Here is a 21,778-nt window from a genome sequence, read left to right as displayed (position 1 = left end):
TTCCAACAAATGCACTGGGTTGGTTGAAAAGTGACACTAAACGTACATACCATGCACTATGTTGACATAGTGGAAGATATACTGAATTTATACTGTTTTTCATACTAAGATGAACCAAGATATGTATTGCTTTTGCACATATTTGTTCATTGGTTTTGCAAGAGTCTGTTGATTGGTCAATCATTGGGTTAATTTGTTTTACAATATGTTCAAATCAAATGAAGCTTTATTTATACAGCACATTTCAGACATGGATGCAACACAATGGCTTCACAGGAAAAAACTAATGAAAAACAATGAAAATGAACTGAAATATTTACTACAAGGAACAACAAAAAACAGAAGAATAACAACAAAGTCTAATCGGCATTCTAAGGAAAATCCATTGATAATCTTAACAATTACAGCCTGACTGATGCTATTAGATTGCTGGGTGGGGGAATTTCATATATACAGTGCATTCAGAAAGTGTTCCCACATTTTGTGTTACATCCTGAATTTATAATGGTTCCCCCTTGACTTGTCCCACATGTTGTGTTACATCCTGAATTTATAATGGTTCCCCCTTGACTTGTCCCACATGTTGTGTTACAACCTGAATGTATAATGGTTCCCACATATTGTTGTTACATCCTGAATGTATAATGGTTCCCACATATTGTTGTTACATCCTGAATGTATAATGGTTCCCACATGTTGTTGTGGTGCATCCTGAATGTATAATGGTTCCCACATGTTGTTGTGTTGCATCCTGAATGTATAATGATTCCCACATGTTGTTGTGTGGTCTTGATCTTGATGGGTGGTCTTGATCTTTAGTCCTACATGGAACACAGCACAGACTGCCTCCCATCACAGGAGAAACTGTGTACAAAAGTACAAAGGTATTTTATAGCCAAGATACACCCCTTTCAACCTACATGACGAACAACAGATGTATAGAACGGGTCACAAGGTTAAGATTTGTATGAAAGACACTTATAATTCTCAGCAGACAGTATCTGCTGTAAAAACACTACTCTTTGTGTAGGGACCAGGGTCTGGCCCTGGGGTCATCTCTCCCTGCTCCCATATAGAACAGCAACATTAACTCATGCTCTGGAATGCGGTCTCTTTATGTTTCATCACCCAAAAGACATTGTAAATCTCCTGTCAGTGTTATCTCCCAGAGGCCCATCCTCAGTAGAACACACAGACACAATAGTTCTAAGAACCCTCTATTCTGTTGCATAAAACAACCATTTGATGCAATAAAAGTATTATAACATAATGTTGCAGTTTTGCTCTGTGTCCACTGAAAGTTGACTAGTAACAACAACTGGGACATAAAAGTCACCCACCATGAGACCCACTAAATCTGCCCAAGAAGAGGCAAACAAAAGAACTGGTGTAACACATACTGACTAACGAGGTGACACCAATCAGTGTGTCCTACGTGCTAACGAGCTATACGTGCTAAAAATTCAACCTCAAAACATAAATGGAAAAACCAAAGCCAGTAACACCTTCCCCCTTTAAGACAACAATAAATATATCCTATACTTTTGTTGGCAAAGTTTGCGCACCACCAACAGAAAACAACTTACATTTCACATTATAATCAACTACAATGCTTCACCTTCTACAATATTAACATGGTGTCTACTGGCTGTCAACAATTAAAAACAAGAAAAAACATTTATTTCTAAATAATATACAATAGTATTATTTCTCACCTTTTTCTTTCTATAGAATCCTAAAACAAATTTTGAAAAAAACTCCACTAGCTTCTAGAACTCTCGTCCCCTTGGACCGAGAATAAATTGTGATGCACTGGCTAAAAGCAAAACACAAAACCTTTTGACTGCCCACTGAGACAATCAGCAACCAAATACTCCTTCTACAATGTTTGATATAATAAAAAAAACTCCTTCATGCATGTATTTTCTGATGTTTAATCAGATATCTTTTATCAGAGTATCTCTTGTCACATTGATCACAGCTATAAGGTTTCTCTCCTGTATGTGTTCTCTGGTGTGATATCAGGTGGCTTGACTGAGTAAAACCTTTCCCACATTGAGTACAGCTATAAGGATTATTTCCTGTGTGTGTTCTCTGGTGAGTAGTTAGCTGGCTAGATGTAGTAAAACTCTTCCCACATTGAGCACAGCTATGAGGTTTCTCTCCTGTGTGTGTTCTCTGGTGTGATATCAAGTGGCTTGACTGAGTAAAATTCTTCCCACATTGATCACAGCTATAAGGATTCTCTCCTGTGTGTGTTCTCTGGTGTGCTATCAGGGTGTGTGGCCAAGTAAAACTCTTCTCACATTGACTACAGCTATAAGATTTCTCTCCAGTGTGTGTTCTCTGGTGTGATATCAGGGTCTGTGGCTGAGTAAAACTCTTCCCACATTGACCACAGCAGTAAGGTTTCTGTCCTGTGTGTGTTCTCTGGTGTACCATCAGATTGTTAAATGTAGTGTAACTCTTCCCACATTCATCACAGCTACAGGGTTTCTCTCCTGTGTGTGTTCTCTGGTGTGATTTTAATTGTCCTGAGAGAAGAAAACTCTTTCCACAGTCAGAGCAGCTAAAAGGTTTCTCTCCAGTATGGATTTTCTGATGTACTTTAACAACTTTTGAGGAGGTGAATCTCTTCCCACATTGAGCACAGCTATAAGGTTTCACTCCTGAGTGTATTCTCTGGTGTGATATCAGGATGGTTGACTGAGTAAAACTCTTCCCACAATGATCACAGCTATAAGGTTTCTCTCCTGTGTGTATTCTCTGGTGTGATTTCAGGCTGGTTGACTGAGTAAAACTCTTCCCACATTGATCACAGCTAAAAGGTTTCTCTCCTGTGTGGATTCTCTGATGAATTGTCATGCCTGATGAGGTGAATCTCTTTCCACAATCAGAGCAGCAGTGAGTTCTCTTCCCTTTCGATCTCTGCTGGTGTTTCTTGAGGTGTTCTAATGTGGAGAGACTCTTCTCTGCCTTGTCAGCATCATGAGGTTGTTGAGGCTCCCCAGAGGATCCACAATAGTCACGTCTCTCTCCTGTGTGAACAACAAAGTCAGACAGATGGTTAAAGGTCCACAACAGCAGAACTCCACTGTAAATGGTGATGCCGACAGCGTAGCCATGACGTTGTACAACAATTGACGTCTGTAATGAATGTTAAAATTATTTAACAAATGTCTTAAAATGAGAAAGAATAGTAATATTTTCATCTTGTTTTCACATTAGTAGTAACATTGATGATTGTAGGCTAGAAAAAAGTTATTTAAGTTGTTGAAATCCTAAGCAGTGTGCCAGACAACGTTTGGTTTCCAATATAGGCCCCTTTCTGTGTTGTTTGCTAACATTGCACCACGAGGGCGATACACACACAATTTGGTTGCAGAAACTCCTCCATGCTAATGAGGAAACCGCTAGTTTGGATGTAGCATCTCTGCCTGTAGCAAAAATGGTGAGCGAAGATGTGTTTTTCACAATGTATTCTGAATATTACAGCACACTATCAGTGCAAGATCAGGAGTGCTACTCAAGGAAACTCACATGAACTTCTTCAGTCTATTTAAACTCACATTCTTAAGCCTAGGTGTCCCGCTAGCTTGAAACTTCCAGTGAAACTGGAGGGCGCGCAATTCAAATGTATAATCATAAAAATTATGGATATTATACATTTAGGTACATATGCAGTTGAAGTTAGAAGTTTACATACACCTTAGCCCAAAACATTTAAAAACTCAGTTTTTTCACAATTCCTGATATTTAATCCTAGTAAAAATTCCCTGTCTTAGGTCAGTTAGGATCACCACTTTATTTTAAGAATATGAAATGTCAGATTAATAGTAGAGAGAATGATTTATTTCAGCTTTTATTTCGTTCATCACATTCCCAGTGGGTCAGAAGTTTACATAAACTCAATTAGTATTTGGTAGCATTGCCTTTAAACTGTTTAACTTCGGTTAAACAATTCGGGTAGCCTTCCACAAGCTTCCCACAATAAGTTGGGTGAATTTTGGCCCATTCCTCCTGACAGAGTTGGTGTAACTGAGTCAGGTTTGTAGGCCTCCTTGCCCGCACACTCTTTTTCAGTTCTGCCTACACATTTTCTATAGGATTGAGGTCAGGGCTTTGTGATGGCCACTCCAATACCTTGACTTTGTTGTCCTTAAGCCATTTTGCCTCATCTTATGAAAGTATGCTTGCGGTCATTGTCCATTTGGAAGACCCATTTGCGACCAAGCTTCAACTTCCTGACTGATGTCTTGAGATGTTGCTTCAATATATCCACATAATTTTCCTCACTCATGATGCCATCTATTTTTTGAAGTGCACCAGTCCCTTCTGCAGCAAAGCACCACCACAACATGATGCTGCCACCCCCATGCGTCACGGTTGGGATGGTGTTCTTCGGCTTGCAAGCTTCCCCCTTTGTCCTCCAAACATAACGATGGTCATTATGGCCAAGCAGTTCTATTTTTGTTTCATCAGACCAGAGGACATTTCTCCACAAAGAACGATCTTTGTCCCCATGTGCAGTTGCAAACCGTAGTCTGGCTTTTTTATGGCGCTTTTGGAGCAGTGGCTTCTTCATTGCTGAGCGGCCTTTTAGGTTGTCGATACTCGTTTTACTGTGGATATATCCCTCTAGTGGTGCGGGGGCTGTGCTTTGGCAAAGTGGGTGGGGTTTTTCCTTCCTGTTTGGCCCTGTCCGGGGTTATCTTCGGATGGGGCCACAGTGTCTCCTGACCGCTCCTGTCTCCGCCTCCAGTATTTATGCTGCAGTAGTTTAGGTGTCGGGGGGCTAGGGTCAGTTGGTTATACCTGGAGTACTTCTCCTGTCTTATCCAGTGTCCTGTGTGAATTTAAGTATGCTCTCTCTGATTCTCTCGTTCTCTCTTTCTTTCTCTCTCTCTGAGAATCTGAGCCCTAGTACCATACGTCAGGACTACCGGGCATGATGACTCCTTGCTGTCCCCAGTCCGCCTGGCCTTGCTGCTATTCAAGTTTCAACTGTTCTGCCTGCGGTTACGGAACCCCTACCTGTCCCAGACCTGCTGTTTTCAACTCTTAATGATCGGCTATGAAAAGCCAACTGACATTTATTCCTGATTATTATCTGACCATGCTTGTCATTTATGAACATTTTGAAAATCTTGGCTCTCTCTAATTTTCTCCTTCTCTCTTTCTTTCTCTCTCTCGGGGGACCTGAGCCCTAGGACCATACGTCAGGACTACCAGGCATGATGACTCCTTGCTGTCCCCAGTCCACCTGGCCTTGCTGCTATTCCAGTTTCAACTGTTCTGCCTGCGGTTATGGAACCGCCACCTGTCCCAGACCTGCTGTTTCAACTCTTAATGATCAGCTATGAAAAGCCAACTGAAAATTATTCATGATTATTATTTGACCATGCTTGTCACTTATGAACATCTTGGCATAGTTCTGTTATAATCTCCACCCGGCCCAGCCAGAAGAGGACTGGCCACCCCTCATAGCCTGGTTCCTCTCTAGGTTTCTTCCTAGGTTTTGGCCTTTCTAGGGAGTTTTTCCTTGCCACCGTGCTTCTACACCTGCATTGCTTGCTGTTTGGGGTTTTAGGCTGGGTTTCTGTACAGCACTTTGAGATATTAGCTGATGTACGAAGGGCTATATGAAATAAACTTGATTGATTGATTGATGTAAATACTTTTGTATCGGTTTTCTCCAGCATCTTCACAAGGTCCTTTGCTGTTGTTCTGGGATTGATTTGCACTTTTCATACCAAAGTACGTTCATCTCTAGGAGACAGAACGCGTCTCCTTCCTGAGTGGTATGATGGCTGCGTGGTCCCATGGTGTTTATAATTGCGTACTATTGTTTGTATAGATGAACGTGGTACCCTCAGGCATTTGGATATTGCTCCCAAGGATGAACCAGACTTGTGGAGGTCTACAATTGTTTTTCTGAGGTCTTGGCTGATTTCTTTAGATTTTCCCATGATGTCAAGCAAAGAGGCACTGAGTCTGAAGGTAGGCCTTGAAATACATCCACAGGTACACCTACAATTGACTCAAATTATGTCAATTAGCCTATCAGAAGATTCTAAAGCCATGACATAATTTTCTGGAATTTTCCAAGCTGTTTAAAGGCACAGTCAACTTAGTGTATGTAAACTTCTGACCCACTGGTTGAGTAATCCACTCGCTCAACATGCAGACAAAGAAATCCAAAAAGCTATCCTCAGATACCCTAAATGTAATCAAACTATAATATTTCTTACGGAAAGAGGTATGTCCAATAGGAAACCGATTTTAGCAGGTGCGTCCTGTCTTCATGTTGTGCGTGCAAACACGAATTTCCAAGACTGTGTCCCTGTACTAAAACTGATATTTCTTATTCGTTTTGGAAGTTACAAGCCTGAAACCTTGAACAAAGACTGCTGACACCCTGTGAAGCCATAGGGATTAGGCATCATGGGAGCAAACTTCCAGTATGCCCTTTCTATTGCAATTCTAAGAGGATGGTCTCCCAACAACAAAAAAATATTTAGATTTTTTTTTTGATTTTCTTTAACATTTCTACAAACTTTAAAGTGTTTTCTTTCCAATGGTACCAATTATATGCATATCCTGGCATCAGGGCCTGAGCAACAGGCAGTTTACTTTGGGCATGTCATTCAGGTGGAAAATGAGAAAAAAGGGGCCTAGCCCTAAGTTAAGCTCTGTCTATTCACTAGTTCACCAACGTGGGGGAAAACTCAGGGGAGTAACCTCCATTTACAGGTTGATTATGAGTGCATTTCACATTACTTTTGGATTATAATTGTAAGGCTTGAATCACCTGCTTAATATGTTTGTGTTATTGTCGCAAATCAACTGATTTATAGTTAAATACTTCAACTAGAAAAATGCTCTTTGGCTAGCTTTGCCATCAATCAGCCTGACAATAAGGGTTTGTAAGTGTTTGCCAAATTGGCCCATAACTTCACCTAACAATAACATAGACCTACTGTAGGACCCATAAGGCCACCAAACAACAAATATACCTATGCCGTGATGTTTGTCATTTGATAGTCATTCAGAAAATGATTTCTTGAATCAGCTGTGAATAGTTGAACATGTGACTGTAACGAAACAGCTACAGTATTAAGAATGATGTGTAATTATTGAAGAAGCACGTTAATGACAGTATCCATTTGGTGCTGTCAGAGAGAATAAAGTAGACGGCACACGTTTGATTCATGACCCTATGTCCAGATGACGTGTGCATGCCCATATTTGGGCATCCGGTCAGGACATCCTGGCGGGAAGTTATCACATGCTCTAGGGCAGGGGTGTCAAAGTCAAATGGACGGAGGGCCAAATAAAAAATTTAGCTACAAGCCGAGGGCCGGACTGTTCGAATGTTCATTGAAAAATTTTTAAATGACGCATATAGTCTAGTGAACCTAATTGAACCTACTGAAAACCTAACAAATATATTCCAATATGATCAGATAAATAAAGCAATATTTTCTTATGGCTCTGTCAGTAATCTTTAATTTTCAACAGACACAAAAGACAAATTTCCTTTATATAAAAATCCCCATAACATGAACATTAAATGAAAGAAACCGGTATTCAAGGCACCATCAGTAGCCTTTATTTTCTATTTTAGCAAAAGTGGGCTAAATTTACTTCAAAGAAAAAAACAATAATAGCAATTTTCTATCATCCACTCAACTGAAATATTTTTAAAATATAATTGGATTGAAATACAATAAAATAAAGTGCAAAAATCTATTAATCAAAAACAACACTTTGTTTAAGGAGAAGTAACATGCAGTGAAAACAAATATTAAACTTTAACTTTTAAACTTGAACTGAGTAAAAACTCTAAATATGTGATTGCACAGTAATGTTCACTTGTTTGAGGTTGAGGGTGATACTTGGTGGTGTCCCATCTTTTCCACAAGTTCATCAATGTTCGGGGTAAGGCTCTGAGCTGAGGAAATCCTCAGAATTGAGTGGAGGTGTTCAGCAGTAAGTCGACTTCTGTGTGATGTTTTGTTCAGGTTCATCAAAGAAAACAGTTGTTCACACAGGTATGTGCTGCCAAACATAGACAACGTTTGAGCAGCCTGGATGCGCAGCTGGGGCATTGTGTCGGGGAGGAAACGGGCGAACTCCGCAGCACCCACTGCCGCATATTTTGCCCTCAGTGCATCATTGCATTGGAGGTCAATCAACTCCATTTGGAGGTTTGGTGGTGAGCTTTCCACGTCAACAGCAAATGGGTTACCGAGCAGTTCCAACCTGCTTTTTTGTGCTTCAAAGTCAGCAAATCGGCGTCGAAAGTCAGCGGCAAGCATACCTATTTTATCAGCCAACTGTGCGCTCGGGAACGCACTGGTAGAGAGCTTCTCTTTCATGGTCTGGCAGCTGGGAAAGTGGCTCAAATTTTCTTTCCGCATCTGCGTCTCCCACAGAGTCAGTTTGGTTTTAAATGCCTTCACTGTACTGTACATATCAGAGATGACATGATCCCGACCCTGCAGCTGCAAGTTCATTGCATTCAGATGACTCGTAATGTCACACAGAAAAGCCATTTCACACAGAAACATTTCGTCTCGGAGTTGTGTTGTGTCTTTCCCTTTGCTGTCCAAGAACAGACAAATCTCCTCACGAAGCTCGAAACATCTTTGAAGCACCTTTCCCTGGCTTAGCCATCGCACCTCTGTGTGATAAGGCAAATCACCATGCTCCGTTTCTAACTCCGTCAGAAATGCCTTGAACTGGCGGTGATTCAAACCTTTGGCTCTGATAAAGTTAACTGTGCGCGTGATGATGCTCATTACATGCTCCATTTTCAAGGCTTTACCGCACAACGCTTCCTGGTGTATGATACAATGATAAGCTGTCAGCTCACCTGTCGCGTTTTCCTCTTGCATCTTTTCCCGTATCTTCGCCACCAGTCCGCTCCTGTGTCCACACATCGCAGGTGCTCCGTCGGTTGTCAAACCCACGAGTTTTTCCCAAGGCAGCTCCATCTCATTTACACATCTTGACACCTCTTCATACAAATCATGCCCCGTAGTTGTGCCATGCATAGGACGTAAAGCCAAAAACTCCTCTGTCACGCTTAGGCTGGAGTCCACTCCGCGGATGAAAATTGACAACTGGGCAATGTCAGAAATGTCGGTGCTCTCATCCACAGCCAAGGAATATGCAATGAAATCTTTTCCCTTTTTCACAAGCTGCTCTTTTAGATTGATGGACAACTGGTCTACTCTCTCGGCAATGGTGTTTCTGCTCAGACTCACATTTAAAAAGAGTAGCCTTTTTTCTGGGCAAACTTCGTCACAAACTTTAATCATGCAGTTTTTGATGAAATCCCCCTCCGTAAATGGCCGGGCTGATTTAGCGATCTCTTCTGCCAAAATAAAACTGGCCTTGACAGCAGCCTGGCCTTGTGATTTGGCTTTTTTGAACAGAGCCTGTCGAGATTTGAGGCCTCGTTTTAATTCCTCTGCCTTTTGTAGCCTTTGTTCCATGTCCATATTCTTGTTTTTGTCCGCGTGTTTCGTTTCATAATGTCGTCTCAGATTATACTCTTTCAGTACCGCCACACTTTCTCCACACAGAAGACACACAGGTTTTCCAGCTACCTCCGTGAACATATACTCCGACTCCCACCTTGTTTGAAACCCCCGGTTCTCAGTGTCCACCTTCCGTTTTGCCATTTTTGATGGGTATCTGAAAGTTAATTTTACTGTGATGCTGACGACTGCTGTGCCAATAAATATTGAAATGAAGCAGCCTACTGCTCGGTGCGTCACCGTTGCATTGTGGGAAATGTAGTATTGGTGCGTGTAAAAGATCTGCGGGCTGCCGGCTTGCTGCGGTCTGCGGGCCGGTTCTAATAATAAATCAAGATCATCCCAGGGGCCGTAAAAAACCTTTTCGCGGGCCGGATGTGGCCCGCGGGCCTTGACTCTGACATATGTGCTCTAGGGAGTGCCAATATAGGGGCATCCTGTCAGGACATCCTGTTCCTGTTCTCACGCCTTAGAGTGAGTGTTAATTTATGTATATAATGCATCTATTCCTTTGAAGTTGTCATGATGATTGATCCCCCCCGGTGTACATGCACCGAACATCCATAGGCTGGAGCCACCTGGAAGCTCGGCGCATGTACAAATAAGAGAACTAAATAGGAAACTCAACAGTGTGTTAGGCCGAGAAACATTGTTTTATTGTTGTTGAAAGCTTGAAATGTACACAATGAGAAGGGACCTTGTTTCTAACAACCCTGTAGAGACACACACACACACACACACACACACACACACACAATCCCCCTTGCAGACATTCCTGCTTCATAGACAACAACCCTAAGGGCAATAAAATAGGGTGGGTGTGGGGCCATACTCTTTGAAATGTTCAAACACATCCCCCCTGTTCAACGAGGTCCCTAGACATCAATCATGACTACTTCAAAAGGAATAAATGCATTATATACATAAATTAACACTCACTCTAAGGCGTGAGAACAGGAAAAGATGTCCTGGCAGGATGCCCCTATATGGGCATAACCACGTGATAACTTCCCGCCAGGATGTCCTGACCGGATGCCCAAATATGGGCCTGCACACGTCATCCGGACATAGGGTCATAAATCAAACGTTTGACGTGTGCCGTCTACTTTATTCTCTCTCTGTTGTCAATCAACTTCAGATAACTCTCGGTTAAAACCATTGCTAAATCCAAACTCTGAAATGATTTATAATTTCTGATGAAAACTGTTTTCCCAGTGTAACATAAGGAGACACTAAATGTTAGGTAGTTCGAGTGCATTTCAGAGATCCGAATATAAAAAATTGTTTGACAACAAGATCCCATATTTAAGATGACTTCTTATCCTTTGCAAAAATAGCCAAAAGCTGTGTCTGTCCCGAACTCACTGGAAAACTGAGGGCCCAGAATATTTTATACAATGTCGCAAGCTTGCTATCGCGGGTTTCAGCTGACCCAGTTGATAGAATGTTTCAAGTTCGTGCAGCCAATGTGATTTATAGAGTATTTATTTTTTATCCTGATATTTTCTACCTGCAATGTTTTTATTTGTTGGCTTTATGTAGGTTATTTTTACATAGTTGGCAATGGCAATACAATTTTATTTTAGATTTGTATAATTTTCTTCTTCTGGTTAGGTTATATGGATGACTGGCTCCCTCTAGTAATTTGTCTATCTGTAATTATTTAATCAAACAGTGAGCTTAAAGCATCAGACAAGTTATGTACATATAGTTGATTTATTTTAGTTGGGGACAGCACAAGAACATGATTTTGGGGCTCCTGAGTGGCGCAGCGGTCTAAGACACTGCATCTCAGTGCTCAAGGCATCACTACAGAAACAGCCTGGATTCGAACCAAGCTATCACAACCGGCCGTGATTGGGAGTCCCATAGGGCGGCGCACAATTGGCCCAGTGTCGTCCGGGTTAGGCAGTCATTGTCTATAAGAATTTGTTGTTAACTGACTTGCCTAGTTAAATAAAGGTTACATTTAAATAATTAAGTGTTTTTTGACAAACCGTTTTTTACAAATCCGTCAAGGAACCAACTTTGAGAAGGTTCAAAAACAAAAGTTTCAAACCAATTCATGAATGGAATTGAATCTACGTATGTTTTGCCTTTAATATAACTGCATTAAAAAAAACATTGGCTGAATATTATATATCTAAGACACTGCATCTCGGTGCTCAAGGCTACAGACTTAGTTACAAGCCCTTAACCAACAAAGAAGTCAAGAAAAATGAGTGTTAAGTAAAAAATACAAAATAAAAGTAACATAAACAGCAGCAGTAAAATAACAATAGCAAGGCTATATACAGGGAGTACCGGTACAGAGTCAATGTGCGGGGGCACTGGTTAATCGAGGTAATTGAGGTAACATGTACATGTAGGTAGAGTTATAAATGCCTATAAATGTTAAACTGTCGTACCCGATCAGAACCCAAAATATTGTAATGACCTGACTAGATCATAAATGAACAATTGTCCAGACAGAGGCTTGAGTTTGCGAATTGACGGTTTATTAACCCAACTTTACACAGGCTACTGTTTGGGCCGTAGCACACGATAAAATAAATGACAGATAACCCACAAGCCAATCGTGACCTTCTCTTGTGAAGCCCAGACGTAAGAGAGAGAACAAAGGCGAAACCTGGTCTTAACTTCCAATGCTCCATCCCCCTGCCCAACCCCCCTCCACGCCACTCCGCCAACCGCCAGGATGCCCGGCATCAGAACATTCCAGCCATTCCCGTGATTGGCAGATAGCAGGTTGATTGACATGTCGGGCCCCGCGAACACTGGGTACTGGTCAGTACAACACAACCACCTACTAGCCTAACACATACCACACAGCTGTCTGTGCGGGTCGCTACACAGCCCCCCCACCACAAAGTCCCTCGTCCCCGAGGGAACAAACAAAGTCTCTGAAGCGACCCGGAGGTCTCCTTTGCCTGCGTGGCCGTGATGGTCGCAGAGTGCCCCTCTGGGAACCAGGGGATGAAGGCAGGGATATGGGGGACAAGGAAGCGGGAACGGGTAATACAGTCCGTGGCTCTGGGGAACCATGCGGTGACATAGGGGGGGAGACAGGGGGAGTGGGCTGTCTGGAGCCTTGTCTGCGGCACCTGGGGGAGGGTGCCTGGAGAATGGAATTGCCAGAGAGGGGAATTGTGGGGGTTCCTGGGGTTTGGGGAGAAGAGGCCCCTCTGTATGGGGCTAACCTGTCCCGGTGCAGTGCCACCTTTCTCCCCCTGGGAGGAAGCTGCACCCGGTAAACACCCTCCCCTACCCTCTCCAGGACACTGCAGGGTCCCACGCAGTGACTGTCCAACTTGGGGCATCTGCCTTTTTTCCTTAGCGGGCTGTAGACCCAGACCAGCTCCCCAGCCACAAAGTGCCTTCCCCGGGTGTGCACGTCATAGTTCCTCTTCTGCCTCACACCTGCATTCACCAGCTGCTCTCTGGCGAAGGTGTGGGCTGTCTCCAGGCGGTCCTGGAGTCTCCGGGCATACTCCGGCCCCGGGGGAACATGACGGCTATCCAGGGGCCGACCAAACGCCATCTCCGCAGGGGTGCGGATCTCTCTCCCCAGCATGAGGAGGGCAGGCGTGCAGGAGGTGGAGTCTTGGACAGCGGAGCGGCATGCCATGAGGACCATAGGCAGGTGCTTGTCCCAGTCACACTGGTGTTTGGAAGAGACGATGGCCAGCTGCTGTCCAAGCGTTTTGTTGAAGCGCTCCACAAGGCCATCACTTTGAGGATGGAGAGGAGTAGTGCGGGTCTTGTGCATACCCAGCCTCTCACACATGGTGGCGAACACACGGGACTCAAAGTTTCTGCCCTGGTCGCTGTGGATGGACTCTGCAGCTCCAAACCTGCTGAACATCCCTGCTGTCAGGGCGTCGACGATGGTCTCTGCCTCCTGGTCAGGCAGAGCATAGGCCTCGGGCCATTTTGTGAAATAGTCCATGGCCGTGAGCACCCAGCGGTTTCCAGTGTCTGTGGTGGGGAACGGCCCAACTACATCCACTCCCACCCTCTCCATGGGAGCCCCCACTGGGAACTGTTGGAGCTGAGCATGAGAGCTGCCTGGGGGGCCCTTTCTCGCTGTGCAGTTGTCACAGCGGCGACAAAAGTCCTCCACATCCCTCTTGTGCTGCCCCCAGTAGAAGCCCTGACGGAGACGGCGCAGTGTTTTTGTGACCCCAAAGTGTCCAGTCCCCACCCCGCCATGAGTACTCTGGAGCACAGCCTCCCGCAATGCTTTTGGGACCACCACCTCTCCTCTCCCGTAGCTGACTCCTTCCATGCCCGCTGTAGCACGCCATCAGCCAGCCGCAGTCTCTCAAACTTTGACCACAACCCTTTGGTCGCGAGTGAGAGCGCTGTCACCTCTTCCCATGGTGGCCTCACCTGCGCCTCTACCCACTGTAGCACTGGCTGTAGGTCTGTGTCCCGTCCCTGCTGCTGCCGCCATTCAGCCACGTCGACAGTCTGCAGCTCACAGCAGACAGGCCCGCTCGCCCGACACACTGTGGCACAGACCCCCTCTGCACACAGCTCTCTCTCCCGTCCCTCTCTCCGTTCACAGTGGCGGCAGCCGTCTGCAGTACAGGGCCGACGGGACATGGCGTCGGCGTTGGAGTGGCGTGCCCCTGCCCTGTGCACCACCGTGAAGTCATACGGCTGAAGCTCCTCCAACCAGCGTGCCACCTGCCCCTCTGGTTCTCTGAAAGACATGAGCCACTGGAGAGCAGAGTGGTCAGTCCTTACAGTAAAGGGCAGACCACCCAGGTAGTACTTGAAGTGTTTGACGGAAGCCACAACAGCCAAGAGCTCCCGCCGGGTGACACAGTAGCGGCGCTCATGTTTGTCAAATGTTTTGCTGAAGTACGCCACCACCCTCTCCCCCTCTGGCCCCACCTGGGCCAGCACCCCACCCATGCCCACATTGCTCGCGTCTGTGTCCAGGATAAAGGGCAAGGTGAGGTCAGGGGGGGCGAGCACGGGGGCCTCGATCAGTGCACGTTTGAGGGTGATGAACGCCTCCTCACACTCCACTGTCCAAGTGAAAGCTTTGTCCTTCGGCAGCAGGCGGTTCAGTGGAGCAGCAACGCTTGAGAAGCCCCGTACAAACCTCCTGTAGTACGAGGCCAGGCCCAGGAAGCTCTTCAGCTGACGCTGGTCGGTGGGGGTGGGCCAGTCTCTGACAGCCCCTACCTTGTCCTCCATGGTGCTGATCCCCTCCTTCCCCACTCGGTGGCCCAAGAAGGACACCTCTCTCCTCATGAAGTGGCACTTCTCGGGGTGGAGCTTCAGACCTGCGGCAGCCACCCTCTCCAGCACACGCTGTAGCGCCCCCAGGGCTGACTGGAAGGAGCTGCCATGGGCCAGGATGTCATCGAGGTATACCAGACACTGCTGTCTGGGGATGCCATCCAGCACCCTGTCCATCAAACGCTCAAAAGTAGCTGGAGTGTTGCACAGGCCAAAGCACAGGACCTTGAACTGCCAGTGTCCTCTGTTAGTGGAGAATGCAGTTTTGGCTCTGGCCTCTGGGGAGAGGGGCACCTGCCAGTAGCCACTGCGGAGGTCTAGTGAGGAGAACCAGGAGGACCCCCTAACCAGGTCCAGCGACTCATTGATACGTGGTATGGGGTATGAGTCCTTCCTGGTTACCTCATTCAGCCGCCTGTAGTCCGCAGAGAACCTCAGCTTGCCCCCCTTCTTCGGAACCATGACGACTGGCGCCGCCCAGGGGCTGTCTGAGAGCTCAATGAAGTCTGCCCGCTGCATCTCCAACACAGCCTTGTCTGCCGCCTCCTGGCGTGCCAGCGGGATACGGCGGGGACGCACCTTGATGGGTCGAGCATCACCTGTGTCGATCTCATGCTGCACCAGATGAGTCTGACCCACCTCTTCCTCACTCAGCGCAAAGCTGTCTCTGAATTCAAACAGCAACTGCCACAACCGTTCCTGCTGCTCGGGGTCAAGACCAACACAGTTCCTCCCCCATATCTCCCTCACTGCAGACAGTGTCCTCTCCTCTCCCATCTGGGGTAGCTGGGCTGGGGGGGCGCGGCCTGGGCTCACAGAGGGCTGTGTCATGGAGGTAGCTGGGGGAATGTAACACACCGCCGTAGGTGACAGGGGAGCTGGGGAAAAGTTACACACAGCTGTGGGGGAGGGGGGGCAGCCATGAGTCTCTGCTGCTTTAACTGTTGGAGTAAAGGGTTTGTTGGGTTGAGTGATTGTGACATTAGGGGGGGCCATGGTGACTTCCAGCCCTCCCTGGAAGCTCAGTGTGCCCCTATTTAGTTCTAACTGGCAGCCTGTGCTCCTAAGAAAGTCCAACCCCGTGATACAAGGGTCCTGCACAGCCGCCACCCACACAGGGTAACGCACAGTCCTGCCCCCTACTGTCAGAGTCATTATTCCCTTCCCTTTCATGGGTGCCAGCTCACCTGTGACTGTGCGGAGCTGCACAGTTGTAGGCTCACACTGAGTCCAACCTGGCACAATATCTGGCCTCACCAGGGTTACTGTGGACCCAGTGTCCACCAGGGCGGAGCAGGGCACACCCTCCACAGTGACAGGGACATGACAAAAGTCCCCAACACAGGTCCGGCCCACCACAACAACAGGCTCCATCTGCTTGCTCTCGTCTGCTTCTGGGGGAAGTGGAGCCTTGCTTCCCCGTCTGTGCCGGTGGGCTCCTCCTGACGATGATGATGGTTGGGATAGAAAGCCAGGGGTCCGCACTACCCGGTCTATGCGGACCCCGAGCCGTTTCCCTGAGCTCTGGGGGACATGGGGCAATTTCGGCGCAGATGGCCTGGCTGGCCACAACCCCAGCAGACCCTGGGACCAGGGTGTGTGTTTCGTGCCGCCTGTAGCGACACAGCACGAATGAGTTCTGTCATTTCAGCCACCCATGCAGGCTTTTCCGGCTCCGGGCTGCTCTGCCCCCCAGCTCGCACAGAGGGTGTGTCTCCCTGCACCCCCACCAAAGCCCCAGCTGAAGCCCCAGCCCACACCAGCTCCCTCTCCAAAGCCATCTCCAAGGCTATCTGCAATGACTCAGGATGAGCCAGCTGGGTCTGTATGCGCAGCTCCGTAGGAGAGAGCGCCTGTATGAACTGGTCCCGTGCTAGCTCGCTCTGCACGGAGGGGGGCATGTGAGCATATGCCCGCCGAGAGAGGCTCTCAATGTCATTAGCTAACACCCGTAGAGGCTCTCCAGGCTGCCTGCGTCTATTACTCAGTTCGGAGCGCAGTAGCCCGGGCTGTACACACTGTCCATAGCGCCTCCTCAGTGCTCCCACTAAAGCACCATAATCATGTCTGTCCTCGGGGCTAATCAATATCAAACAGGCCAGAGCTTCATCCGTGAGGCATAAAGCCAACTGCAGTGCCCTTTCTTCATCCGACCACCCCCTAAAATGAGCTAACAGTTCAAACTGAGCATGAAAAGCTTCCCAATCCGCCTTACCGGAATACTTCGGGGTCTTAACAGATACGGACGCAGCCGGGAACTGGGCGCCTCCATGTTTGTTTACACCCTGAGCCCCAGATTCCTCGTCCCGCCGCGTCGACGTCACCACTTCGGCCCGCCCACCAGAATCCGCGCGAAACACAGTCGACGAGGCGCTCATGCCCGCTTCAGCCGCCATCACTCTAGCGTCCTCCCTCAAGCGGCCTCTGCGCTCCGACGCCCTGGCGATCTCCTCAGCCAGAACCTCCGACGTCCATGCACACGCACCTCCTTGGCCATAATCGTCCCCTACCTCCACCTTCACTTTCGGATTCCCTCGAAGCATTTTCAACTACCGTTCTCACCTACGGTAGCTAGCCACATAAGTCCGCTAGCTAGCTGGCTAACTTTTTTACTTTTTTTTTTTTTTACTTCTGACACCAATGTAATGACCTGACTAGATCATAAATGAACAATTGTCCAGAAAGAGGCTTGAGTTTGCGAATTGACGGTTTATTAAACCAACTTTACACAGGCTACTGTTTGGGCCGTAGCACACGCCAAATAAATGACAGATAACCCACAAGCCAATCGTGACCTTCTCTTGTGAAGCCCAGACGTAAGAGAGAGAACAAAGGCGAAACCTGGTCTTAACTTCCAATGCTCCATCCCCCTGCCCAACCCCACTCCACGCCACTCCGCCAACCGCCAGGATGCCCGGCATCAGAACATTCCAGCCATTCCCGTGATTGGCAGATAGCAGGTTGATTGACATGTCGGACCCCGCGAACACTGGGTACTGGTCAGTACAACACAACCACCTACTAGCCTAACACATACCACACAGCTGTCTGTGCGGGTCGCTACAATATACACTTTTTTACTCGATATAAACACAGAATAAAAGGAGCAAGCAGGTATGACTTTCTCTTTCATTTTGAGTCCACGGGATGAAGGCACCAGAACCTACCGTGCTAACGCGTTCCCACTAGATAACACAACCACACAGTGCATGAAAAGCATGAGGTGTGGCCAACGTTTGCACGCTTTCGCTAGCTACCAAGCTAACATACAAACTCGGTTGAACAGAGTAGATCCTCCATTATGACGTTGAGAAATAGTGCATTGTGGGTAGTGTAGAAGACCCCTCTTTTACGCTGCTGCTACTCTGTTTATTATCTATGAGTCACTTTAAGTGATTTCTTAAAGAAACAATGGGTACATATCATTAATGTATAAGTCCCAAAATGGATGTAACAACGGCTGATTGCCCCTTTAAGACTACATATTGGGCTAATCTAATAGGAGATATTGAGGACTACAGTATTTCAGGTATTGTCATTGGATGCATTTGATCAATTGTTAACGTTTTGTTGATGGTCCACTCTTGATGTTCTACACGTTACAGTGTAGCTTCAGCCATTCCTACAGAACAACGTTAAAGTGTAGAACCCCTTTACTGCATATTGGTTCAACGACTGCAGAGACGGTACTTACTGGGGTTAAACGGATCTCCAACCTCCTCTTCTTCCTCCAATGTGACAGTAATCTCCCCCTCCTCCTCTTTCACTCCAAAAACGGCATCCTCCTCCTCTTTCTCTGCCACCTCTTCTTTTACTGTAACATCCTCCTTCTCTTTCACTCTGAACGCGTCTTCCTCTTCTTTCACTGAAACGTCTTTCTCTTCTTCTTTCACTGTAACAGCCTCACCCTCTACTTGTTTTTGTATTGTAACATCTTTCTCTTCCTCCTCCTCTTTGGGGAGTGCTTCTTTCTCCGTCCAGCAGACCGCCTCTTCTTTAGCAGTAGGAGAGTAGCTAAGTGAACTCATGGTCGGGGATGTTAGCTAGCTAGCATTAGCGACTAGCCCAGTTCTAAGATAACTTAGCAAACCAGATAGCTGACAAACAACGTAAATATATAATTAAATGGGCCAACAAGTACATACGACAGAAGTGTGTTTAATACACAGCGACTAATATACACCAAAACATTGTAAAGAGCGTGAATGTTGTAGCTATGTTTGCTCGAAAGCTACCGATGGGTCTGACTAGCTGTTGTTGTTGAAGGAGCGTCCCGTCGACTAGATTAGACCTCAAACTGGCAGCATCGCCTGAACCTAAAAGACGCACATCGCCGTCTGCTGACTGGAGTGGGCAACGCAGTTGAGGAACCAAAAGTTTATTTTTCATTTATTTCATAAAAGGTTAATATTATATTAAGTCGTTCAAAGAGAAGCATGTGTTGATTGATTCGTTTTTAATGAGTGAGAATTTAAAACAAACTTTACACCCACTACATATTTGCATTGAACCACACTTCTGACATGGATCATTTTGACCCCAGAGGCATATCTTTTATCATAGCCAAAATGTGGTTTATTCAATTCTTCAAAATTTTCATGACTTTGTCAATCAACTGGTTCTTATTAAATCTAAATCATCACTTAGTGTTTCTGTATCAACATTGACTTTTAACAAATGCAAATCCTTTGGAGTCATTTTGACCCCAGGCAAAAGCATAAATAGGACATTTATTTCAAATCAAAATCGAATCACATTTTATTGGTCACTTACACGTGTTTAGCAGATATTTTTGATGGTGTAACAAAATTCTTGTGTTTCTAGCTCCGACAGTGCAGTAATATCTAACAAGTAATATCTAACAATTTCACAACATATACCCAAAACACACAAAACAAAAACAGGTTTTTAAAAAAAAGGGGCGTATCCTTAAGAGGTTTTAATCATTGCTACATAAAGGCCTGATTGGTGGAGTGCTGCAGAGATGATTGTCCTTCTGGAAGGTTCTCCCATCTCCACAGAGGAACTCTGGAGCCCTGTCAGAGTGACGATTGGGTTCTTTGTCACCTCCATGACGAAGGCCATTCTCCCCCAATTGCTCAGTTTGGCCAGGTGGCCAGCTCTAGGAAGAGTCTTTGTGGTTTCAAACTTCATCCATTAAAGAATGATGGTGGCCACTGTGTTCTTGGGGACCTCCGATGCTACAGACATTTTTGGTACCCTTCCCCAGATCTGTGCCTCGACACAATTTGTTTTACCATTATCTACATTGTAGAATAATAGTGAAGACATCAAAACTATGAAAAGTTATGGAATCATGTAGTAACCAAAAAAGTGGTAAACATTTCCAAATATATTTGAGATTTTTCAAAGTAGCCACATTTTGCCTTGATGACAGCTTTGCACACTCTTGGCATTCTCTCAACCAGCTTCGCCTGGTATGCTTTTCCAACAGTCTTGAAGGAGTTCCCACATATGCTGAGCACTTGTTGGCTGCTTTTCCTTCACTCCATCCAACTCATCCCAAACCATCTCAATTAGGTTGAGGTCGAGGGATTGTGGAGGCCAGGTCATCTGATGCAGCACTCCATCACTCTCCTTCTTGGTCAAATAGCCTTTACACAGCCTGGAGGTTTGTTGGGTCATTGACCTGTTGAAAAACAAATGATCGTCCCACTAAGCGCAAACCAGATGGGATGGGGGAACCGCTTCAGAATGCTGTGGTAGCCAGACTGGTGTTTTCCTTTCCAAATCATGTCCAAGCAACCTGTAGAAACATCTCAATGATGATCAATGGAAACAGTATGCACACCTGAGCTCAATTTCAAGTCTCATAGCAAATGGTGTGAATCCTTATTTAAATAAGGTATTTCTGTTTTTAATTTTTAATAAATGTGACATTTTATCTCCAAACCTATTTTCTCTTTGTCATTATGGGGTATTGTGTGTAGACTGATGAGGATTTTTATTTATTTAATCTATTGTAGAATATGGCTGTAACGTAACAAAATGTGGAAAGACTTAAGTGGCAAAAAAAAAGGGGTTAAAGACACGTATCTCTCAGATATAGGACAGACACTTCAGAACAAACTTCCTTAAGATGTTTTGGGGGAAACAATGTTACTATGGTTACTGTTGTTCCATGTTGTGAATGTTATCTAATGTGTTACTTTGGGTTATAGCAGTGTGGCCAAATAATGTTTTACCTAAAATAGCTTTTGAATATTTTTTTATTGATACTTCCAATGGGTCTTACAGTTCAAAATCAAATAGCAAAATGTTCCTTGGTATAACCTTCTTAAAACAGTTCTGTACTGAGGAAGCCCTTCATGTTGTTTAAACCTTCTTAAAATTGTTCCATATATCTTAGAAGAACCTCCCCCCTCAGACAGGGCTTAGACTGTAAAACTATAATTTAGATCTGATGATTGGTGGGACAAGGACATCCAAGCCGGCCAAACCCTCCCCTATCCCGGACGACGCTGGGCCAATTGTGTGACGCCTCATGGGTCTCCCGGTTGTGGCTCGCTGCGACACATTCCGGGATCGAACCCAGATCTGTAGTGCGATGCATTGCTGCGCCACTCGGGAGGATATTGATACCTAGCACTACCTATTATACTTGCTAGCACCACTCGGGAGGCTGTTGATACCTAGCACTACCTATTATACATGCTAGCACAACTCGGGAGGCTGTTGATACCTTGCACTACCTATTATATTTGCAAGCACCACTCGGGAGTCTGTTGATACCTAGCACTACCTATTATACTAGCTAGCACCACTCGGGAGGCTGTTGATACCTAACACTAGCACCACACGAGAGGCTGTTGATACCTAGCACAACCTATTATGCTTGCTAGCACCACTCGGGAGGCTGTGGATACCTAGCACTGCCTATTATACTTGCTAGAACCACTCGGGAGGCTGTTGATACTAGGCACACCTATTACACTTGCTAGCACCACTCGGGA

General features: G+C 45.9%; 1 protein-coding gene across 1 annotated transcript; it reads right to left on the bottom strand.

The window, feature by feature from the left end:
* Window positions 1–208: 208 nt before the first annotated feature.
* Window positions 209–19,074, bottom strand: LOC129838995 (zinc finger protein 436-like). Its single transcript, XM_055906261.1, has 2 exons — window positions 18,499–19,074; window positions 209–3,038 (listed from the first exon to the last, which is right to left on the bottom strand). The coding sequence occupies exons 1-2, from the start codon at window positions 18,830–18,832 to the stop codon at window positions 1,912–1,914; spliced, it is 1,461 nt and encodes a 486-aa protein (XP_055762236.1). The 5' UTR covers window positions 18,833–19,074; the 3' UTR covers window positions 209–1,911.
* Window positions 19,075–21,778: the final 2,704 nt, after the last annotated feature.

The sequence above is a fragment of the Salvelinus fontinalis genome, chromosome 40 (assembly GCF_029448725.1).
Source record: "Salvelinus fontinalis isolate EN_2023a chromosome 40, ASM2944872v1, whole genome shotgun sequence".
Lineage (NCBI taxonomy): Eukaryota > Metazoa > Chordata > Actinopteri > Salmoniformes > Salmonidae > Salvelinus > Salvelinus fontinalis.
The sequence above is the reverse complement of the archived record's forward strand: the minus strand, read 5'-3'. Positions and strand labels throughout refer to the sequence as shown.

Coding starts and splice junctions, on each gene's coding strand:
- LOC129838995 (XM_055906261.1), bottom strand. CDS start 18,832: ATGAGTTCACTTAGCTACTCTCCTACTGCTAAAGAAGAGGCGGTCTGC. Junction 3,039..18,498: donor TGGAGATCCGTTTAACCCCA/GTAAGTACCGTC, acceptor TTGTTCACACAG/GAGAGAGACGTGACTATTGT.